General features: G+C 38.0%; 2 protein-coding genes across 2 annotated transcripts; both read right to left on the bottom strand.

Annotated features, from left to right (window-relative positions):
* Positions 1–351: 351 nt before the first annotated feature.
* Positions 352–1,916, bottom strand: LOC143545146 (DNA N(6)-methyladenine demethylase ALKBH1C-like). The gene is made up of 3 exons (XM_077037082.1): positions 1,723–1,916; positions 1,297–1,641; positions 352–794 (listed from the first exon to the last, which is right to left on the bottom strand). The coding sequence occupies exons 1-3, from the start codon at positions 1,759–1,761 to the stop codon at positions 519–521; spliced, it is 660 nt and encodes a 219-aa protein (XP_076893197.1). The 5' UTR covers positions 1,762–1,916; the 3' UTR covers positions 352–518.
* Positions 1,917–4,323: 2,407 nt separating this feature from the next.
* LOC143545165 (6-phosphogluconate dehydrogenase, decarboxylating 1-like) lies at positions 4,324–6,062 on the bottom strand. The gene has a single exon (XM_077037100.1). The coding sequence runs from the start codon at positions 5,995–5,997 to the stop codon at positions 4,537–4,539; it is 1,461 nt and encodes a 486-aa protein (XP_076893215.1). The 5' UTR covers positions 5,998–6,062; the 3' UTR covers positions 4,324–4,536.
* Between the last annotated feature and the right edge of the window lie 3,440 nt (positions 6,063–9,502).

The raw sequence follows: 9,502 nt of genomic DNA, 5'->3' as shown, positions 1-9,502 counted from the left end.
CGAAACTCCATCGTTCGCTGGTGTTGTATGCCATTAGATCAAAATATTCGTGTTATTGCTGGCGTTGTATGCCTAGATCAAAGGATTCACATTACCAACGCGTTAAGCTTAGAGATTAATCATACCACGTGTGCTGCGCTGAATTTGGTAAGCTACGAAGTGAAGCTACTTACGATGATAAACATCAATGTTGACCACACATAGTTTATATTGTCTTAAAATGGAAGTCGTTTACTCGTTCCAAGGGGACATGGATATATTTACCGCCTATATATATATCCTGGTACAAGGTAATAACAGGATAGAATGGATACGAAAAAAAATTGATATCATTCCAAAGTTTTAGACTAAAAAAAATTAAAAGTCATCCATACTTCGACAACTAAAAAAAATTAAAGTAATCCACAAATATCTGTTGCGTTATTCTTTTTTTTAACAGCATTTGAAACCACCCCCCAAATACACAGGTGAACCTTCCTGAGACGGCTCAACCTGGTATTGGGGGTGGTTCCAAACCATCAATACTTTCTAAAAGTAAGATTTAAGCGACCAGGGCGCATACCCGTTGCTTCTCTAAGCGACTTCGGAACAGTATCTGGATCAATACCGGTCACAGCATGATACACTAATCTCGATTCCCCACCAAATATCAAAACATCCCCTGATTCTAAAATCACTTTATCTGCTTTACCAACAGCTCGGGTTTCACCATATGAAAAATCTGCAGCGTCACCTATTGAGAATGATACAACAGGCACTCCTTTCTTCAAGCTCTCTTCACTTTCACTCTTGTCCTGAACATACCAACACAATAATTAAATCACAATCTTCAGTTTCATAAACCGGAAACGCTATTTTCACTTTTTACATATATCCGTATTGTACTAATTAACCACTTAATGCAGGGCATAATACTCCTCCATATGTCACAACAAGATTATTATCCATGTCTCGAAACAAATTGTCCATTTGCATTAGTTATAATTTACTAATATTCATCTTAAATCTTTTGAAAAGGTAAATCAGTAAGCAAACATATTAGAAATTTGTTTTATTTATACAATAGTAATTTCATGCATATCTATCATTCCTTTTAGCAATTTGAAGCAACAAACTTATCATTACTTTTACCAGATAATAATGCAGCAAAAGTTCATATACTTGAGTAAGCAATATGGTAAATGTGTTGGCATTAAATGGCATAAAATAATCTGTGAATATTTACCATATTCTCAATAGGCAATCCAATGAAAGTTGCAGCATATAACTAGTTGGCAAGAAAAAAGAATATCTAACCTGATGAAGACCAAGGCTGCCAATTTCTGAATAAAAATTGACGATGCAAATATCCGGTGACATGGATGGAAGACCTCTCCCTTCATCTGAACTGGCACCGTTAACGCGAATAAAGTCGTTTGCATCTTGTATCGCTTTAGTAACTATATCATGAAACTTTGGATGAATTTCTGGAGGCTTAGTATTATCAGACCGCCTTAACTCGGTGTACATGTTAGTGTCGGGATCCCAATTTTTACCGAGACACATCATCTGTAAATTCATTTTTCTTCCGCCATCGTAGCCAGGTTGGTAAAAACCTCCATCACCAATTCCAAGGTCCCTACAAATGTTTACAATACTAGCCTGGAAAAAAATAATAATCAGTCATATGAAGATGTAAACAAAAAAACATATAAATTTAAAGTTAGTACTATAGTAATATACCTGATCATCAGAAGATATATAGTTTTTCATGAGTACCATCCCAGGCTGCAAAATTATGATGCTTTGCTCTTTAATGGATTGATTTCGGTTCGTCACGTCTAATGGATCTTCTGACTTGACTACGGAGCTAGCCTTCTTTGGACAAATATCGAATACATGATCATCGTCGTCATCGTCATCATTATCATTATCCTTACCATCATCATCATCATCATCATCATCATCATCATCATCATCCAAGGACATGAGTGTCTGTTTAATATCATTCACATTAAAAGAAGCCACATCTTCTTCAAAATCAGAGTCTCCTCCAGTAACTGAGGATTCAGCATCCGAAGTTTCATAATTCTGTGAGAACGTAGGTAGGTACGTATATGATTAATAATAATAATAATAATCGAAAGAAAAGAATGATACCTGGGGATCAACACGAGTACTATCGGAATTACTTTGACGCCACATCTTCACTGCGAAAATCTAGATGGGTAGATGCTTCAAGAACTGATGGATTTAATCTGGTGAACGAGTACGTATATATGTTGTATATCGTATCTTGACGATCGAACGTAAACGATGAGAATATATTTGTTTAGGGTGGTTCCTTTTTATACCAATATGGCCCCGTCATAAATTGACCGCCAAGCCCACTAACACTTTTAGAATAGCCCATCACCAACTCACATGTTATGTTACTTATGCTCCCATATAAACAACTTTTTTTAGCTTTTTGTTAATGCGCCCAATTATATTCAAACAAAAACATGGAAACCCAACCGAAAGCACAAGAGACAAAAGGAGAAAACAAACGACACAAACTACAATTACAATCCAAAATTAGCAATGCTTTTTAACATGGTATTAGTGAAAACACCACCCCGACCCCCCCCGGTACCAAAAGAAACAAAGCCGGAGTGGCTTTGTCACACCATTGTCCATCCCAATGCTCTAATGTATATATGACCGTTCAACGGTCATATATTTAATTAAAAACATTTTTATTTATATATTATCAAACAAATTAATCATTTTACACGCATTTCAATCAACATTTTCTCTATAAGTAACAAATTTCTATACACATTTAACTTCAAAAAAATAATATGGATCCTCGACAATCTAAAGGTTTGAAGAAATTGAGAGCCGATAGTTCTCGTAACATTCAACATAATCAACAAGCGGTGTTAGGAATTTTCCATGTCAAATGTCATCGCAGTTTCAAAAGGTTTATTCGATAAAAGCTTCACAGAGCCAAGCTTTGGGTAAACCAAAATTATCAACTCCAACAACAAAAATTCCAACAATCCTGCCAACAAAAGTCAGAAGATCCGACCGAAACGAAGAGGAACAATATGAGGAGAATTCGGGGAACCCAAACAAAGAATTCAACAAGTCACCGGATCGGCTCCCACAAAAGTCAAAGGTCTGAAAGAAGGCGAGGTTATGGAACGATAAAAAAGAAGTCGCGTTAGCGAGGGCTTGGTTCGCCATATCAGAGGACTCGAAGACCGGAAAATCAACAAAAATACGACACTTTTTTTGGAATGCAATTCTTGACCACTTTGCCGCTCAACTTATCGACCACACCATCCACCAAGTTAACTCAAAATGGAAAGATTTGCATCAAAAAATTTGCAAATTCAGTTGCATCTTCAACCAACAAATGCCGGGTTGAACGAGTGGTCAAGCCGACAATAACATTATCAAGTTGTCGCTTGCCGAATATAGGAAAACTCAAGGCAAAAGGGTTTTCCTCATGTAAAGGCTTGGGAAGTGTAGAAGAGTCATATAAAATGGAGTCTTGTTCCAGAAATGGGAGCCGACATGTCAATACCGAGCCAATCGTAAACGACAGCTTCCAACACGTACACAATCTCTCTTGACGCCAAATATCCAAAGATCAATGCCAACTACCCAATGAAGATGACCCGTTTTCTCAAGACCCGTCATGGCAAACCCCTTTCCCACTCGAGATCGAAAGACCAACCCGCAAAAGAAATTAAATTGTTGAAAGATAGATTGAGATGCACTATCATGGTTGAAAGATATATTTAGATGGTCTGATGATTGAATGATGTGACGTTAACGTGGTATAGATCTAGTGTTAAAAATAGTGAAAGATGGATAGAGTATGGGAGACATGTTATATAATAATGACCTTTTTGGTCATTTTATATGAATTAGCTATGGCAAACACTTTTGAACCAACAACTTAATGACTTATTGGTTTTTCTCACCACAAAAGCTGAACCAAACATTTTTTTAAAAAAATTTCATAAGAGCACTTTTGAAGTTAAATAAGCAATCCCAAACGCCCTCTTAATACAACTGAAATGTTATTTATATATATAGTTTTCAGTTCTTTCAAATTGTTTATGTTCTGAATAACCAACACTATACTCAATTTTCAACATTAGATACACTATTTTAACTTTGATGAAAAGTTAAACCACATGTTTATTCGATAAAGTTTGATTACAGAGGTAAAAATAAAAAATAACATAGATGAAGAGCTTTGACTATTTGGTCAAACGTTGAAAGGCCTCTCAAGACACTTGTTCAAACTGAAAATTAATGGATGTTCTATATAATATATAACATAGATTAAGAAAACCAACTATAGATTAAGAAAAGAGAGAGAATGATTTAATGATAGGATAACATTGTTATAATCCAAGAGGAAGTAACCTCTACTAGGAACACAAAACAACAATAACAAAATACCAAAAACTCTCATCCAACATATTAGACAAACATACAAATCTCAATGACAAGATTTATTACAGTTCAATTTCAAAAGGGCGAGATAGACATCACCTAAAGACGGCTTTTGGCAAGTTTGAACCACTCGGTGTGGAAAGAACCGGGCATATCAGTCCTTTCATAAGTATGTGCACCAAAGTAATCTCTTTGAGCTTGAACCAAATTAGCAGGCAACCTCGCCCTCCTGTAAGTGTCAAAGTAAGCAAGACTAGAAGACATACCCGGAGTACTAATACCTGCATTAATAGCCAAACACACGACTCTCCTCCACGCAGACTGACGGTCCACCATTTCTTTAGCAAACTCAGGGTCCACCAAAAGGTTAGCCAGTTCAGGGTTCCTGTCATAAGCCTGCTTGATACGGTCCAGGAATATGGCTCGAATGATGCACCCACCTTTCCAGATTCTAGCCAACTCACCAAGTTTCAGATTCCACCCCTTTTCATTACTCTTGGCGCGTATTAAATTCATCCCTTGCGAGTAACTGCATATTTTAGCTGCGTATAAAGCTTGCCTGACATCATTGATTAACTTCTGTTTATCCACTTTTTGATCTGCTAAAATATCATCAAAACCGCCTGATTTGAACACCTTTGCAGCTTCTACACGTTCATCTTTTAACCCACTGAGAAAGCGTGAGTCTAAAGATGCTGCAATGGTGGGAGCAGCAATTGACAGGTCAGCAGCTTGTTGAACAGTCCATTTACCGGTACCTTTCATGCCGGTTTTATCCAACACTTTGTCAACCAAATACCCGTCACCCTTATCATCCTTGATGCCAAATATGTCAGCAGTGATCTCAATTAAAAAGCTTTGAAGCTCGCCTCTATTCCATTCTGAGAACACTGCATGCAGTTCCTCGTTTGAAAGCTTTCCAACTGATTTCAACACATCATAAGCTTCTGAAATCAGTTGCATGTCACCATACTCGATACCGTTATGGACCATCTTCACAAAGTTGCCTGAACCGCCCTCGCCAATGTAGGTCACACATGGGCCACTGTCGGGTACTTGAGCGGCTACCTTGAGGACAATGTCTTCAATGTATTTGTAAGCCTCGATGGACCCACCAGGCATCATGGATGGCCCGTTTCTTGCACCTTCTTCACCACCAGAAACACCCATCCCGAGATACAGAAGACCAAGTTCAGCCATGGCCTTTTCTCTTCTTTCAGTGTTCTCATACCACTCGTTACCACCATCGATGATGCAGTCACCTTTCTCCATGTACTGAGACAAGGTTTTGATTGTTTGGTCAACGGGTGCGCCGGCTTTGACTAGCATGATAATCACACGGGGTTTTTGGATAGAGTTAACAAAAGATTCGGGATCATGGAAACCAAAAAGTGGGAGGTTTCCTTCCTTCTTAGCTCGCTCAACTGTTTCATCAACTTTGGATGTACTGCGATTGTAGACAGAAATTGGGAACCCTTTTTCAGCAATGTTCAGGGCCAGGTTTTGGCCCATAACAGCAAGACCAGCAAGCCCAATTCTTGTTTTCGGTTGATCAGCCATGTTTATTCTGTAAAATCAAATTTTCAGCTAAGATAACCTAATAAATGGATAAGAACAGAACAAAGATGAAGAAAGGTGCCGATAAGAATGGTACGAGACAACTGAGCAATCAAAACTATTGTATTACATTTATACACATGACACATATTTTATTCAATCAAACAATTCACAAGCATGTTAAACAGATTAAGTTGCCCATTGTCAAGTACACAGTTTTACCAATCTGTTCCATAGTTAAATTTACTTAAAGCCTTTACACTCCATAGATAAACATATTGCATCAAAATGGGTTGCTTTTACCTACTTACGCGATACAGAGAGGTAAACAAATAGAATGATAGTTGAACGGAAGGAATTAATTCTCTAACATTATGCAATTTAGCTCTGTTGATAAATGTTTGAACAAGCAAAATAAGCAAGATCTATATGAAATAATATCAAAAGCATTATTCATGTATAGAGCATCTGTGTTGCCATCAAGCTACACCATAGTGATCTATCTACCTCTCATGTACACAACATAAGAAAACGATTTTTGAGTAGAGATATTGGTGTCAGTTTACATAAAATTCAAAACGTCAAACAGATCCACATGCAGCATAAACAAAAACTTACCAATACTCATCCAAACAGAAGAATACATATAAACAAAATGATGATGTTCAATGCATAGCATAACTTCACCTCAGATCCAAAAAGTATAATTATATAAGTTTGATTGATCCTTGTAATCTTAAAAGGAGATGAATATATAACTGAAGCCTTAGATGAGTCAAGGACCCGATCTACTAGTCAATTACTTTCGAAACAGTCTCCTGAAAAAAAACAAATCTAGTTTGACTGCAGATTTCAAATGAAAACTACAAAAGCAGGCGTAATGAATGAAATGAAATCAAACGTATCTGTAGTGTAGGTTTTGAGGATTAAAATGATGGATACAGAGCCACGATTTACTAATCAACGACATTCTCGCTACACGAATTAATCAAATCAATGCATGCACGGATCAAATAACAAGTAACTAATCAAATTAAAAAAAATTGAAGGATCGGAGAGAAAAATAATGCAATCGATACACAGATGAATGAATGCATGTTCGGATTATCTGATCAAATAATTAATTAGTTTTAATGAACAAATTATGAATGATGAAAGAGAAAGTGATACCTTGTTTGTGAAGATTGTCAAAATGAATTGGGGAAAGTGGTGAAAATAGTTGTTGTATTTATATATATATATATATATATATATATATATATATATATATATATATATATATGCTGAGGTAGGCAGGCAAGTCAATTTTGACCTCCTTGGTTGGGTGATGGTGGTTGGTGAGTTCATTACATTTACACCTTCTACTTAACTTTCTTTTTATTTAACCCCCCCATAACTAAACTTTCTCATATGTTTCCATTTTGCGTAGGGGCGGTGCAAATGAACTGAGCCGGAGATTGCCTAAGCTCGAATACGATTCGTCTAATTTATGAGACATCGAGTTCGGCTTGTCTCTAATGATGTTTCCAAAGCTTGAGTTTGGCTTGTATATTTTGTAACTATTTTACATCTATTTATATTTGTTACTTTTATTTAATAACATAATGTTATTTTTTTATAAATTCATATATAGTAATAGTTATTTGATATATAATGATGATAATACAAATAATAGGTTTGTTTAAACTCATGAGTATACTCAAGCTAGATAAATGAAGCTTATGTTCGGACTCGTTTGCTAAGTAAGTTTGTTCTTAGTGTTACGCTATCTTAAGATTGGCTTGACTCAATATTTTAGCGAGTCAATTTTAAATAGCTTACAAGTTGGTTAGCTCACGTGCGATTTAGCTCGTTTACACTCCTATTGTAACATCATAGGCAAATCCCACATCGGCCGTGGACAAGAGAGATCCTTGGTTCATAAGTAAATGTCTCGCCTCTTAAATCACCAACATGTTTTGGGCTTAATGGTAGTGGACGATAGGAAAGCTCCACGGTTAAGCGTGCCCAGCTGGAAGTAGTAGCATGATGGGTGACCTCCTGAGAAGTCTTCACTTGGGCAACCAAAAACAAATCCGTGAACTTTTTGTAGGCAAAACGGACAATATTGGTGATGCGAGGGGCCGGATGTTACACCTCTTTTGCGAATGCGAGAGAGAAGAAAGGTTCAACGGGAAAAAGAATATATTGAATTTGTTATATCTATTCTAGATTTTAATTGGTCTTCGACGAAAAAGAAGGATCCAAATGTTGGAATAACCTGTGTGAAATAAACTAGTTTGACCATATTCAAATTATAACAATTAGAGAAAAGCATTATGCCAAAAGGCAAAAAGGTGGCATGTTAAACGTTGACCCTTCTAGAACAAAATGTATTTAATTTACGCAAATATTTTATTGCAAAGATATGCGTATTCCCATAGCCAGCACTTTAAACTAAAAGTATCTATAATAAATTGAAGAAACACTAAGTGACCCCGGGCAGATTATGGATAATCTGGGGGCTAGATAATGTTTCCCACGAAGGTTAGGTCCAGCAGAGTAAGTTGTACTTTAGGGAACCTGCAAAACAGACACCGTAAGCTCGTCACTGAGAAGGGGGGGGTTCCTCCTTGTGACCACCCTCCGGCGTGAGAATCAGTCTATATTGCTCTTTGAATATAAAAGTATATGAATACTATTAGAGCAATTATCAAGTAAGTTATACGAGATAGTAGATGATCTTACCATTCCAAGATATTGGAGTATTTATAGCCGAAGGTAGGTTTTCTAGAAGGTACAGCCGGCTGAATAGTATTCCTGTTCAACCAACAGTGGATTACGCACAGGCCATACTGGTTGGTGGGTAGGTTACAGCCAACAGTAATAAAGTCGGCTGCACTATTCCACCAACTGTAGACCATGCACGTCCCACTGACTGTGGATTGTACGCAGGCCATGCTGGTTGGTGAATAGGTTACGGCCAACAGTAATACTATTCCACCAACTGTAGGCTGCGCCTGCTCCACAGTGAGGGTTGGTGAGTAGGCAGCGGCTAATAGTGACAAACAGTACTAGAGGGTGCTCCTCCTCGCACTGTTGTCGGTGAGCTGTCACCCTGTGATTGGCTCATGGGCTGTTCTGGTCAGATCGTCTGTCCTATCCATACCTTGGTAGGTATGGTACAAAAGATCTTTCAGAATCAGACTGGCTCATTTGGGCGGGATTGTTCCCGCCTTGCTCATGCCTTCATGTGACTGCTGAAGTAGCTAGTCTTGTACGTGTAGCCCTGCTGTCTGCGGGTAGCCTTCCCTGATGGCTTGTATCCGCAACTGCGGGAACAGGCGGGGTACTTCACCATTGGGAGGCTTTCCCTGCGTGTACAGCTTGCGTACTGCGCGTAAGATTCTATGAGCATGGTGGGTCCTGCGGGAGCAGATGGCCTTTGCGCAGACAACCCTGTTGAAGGTGAGTCTTGCGGGACCAACTGGTCTCTGCTGGGACCTACCTCTTCAAGTCCCCCCAGTCC

The sequence above is a fragment of the Bidens hawaiensis genome, unplaced genomic scaffold, assembly GCF_021521415.1.
Source record: "Bidens hawaiensis isolate Kalapana, Puna unplaced genomic scaffold, B.hawaiensis_p1.1 tig00013865_1, whole genome shotgun sequence".
Classification (NCBI taxonomy): Eukaryota; Viridiplantae; Streptophyta; class Magnoliopsida; order Asterales; family Asteraceae; genus Bidens; species Bidens hawaiensis.
Note: the sequence above shows the minus strand (reverse complement) of the source record. Positions and strands in the feature narration are given on the sequence as shown.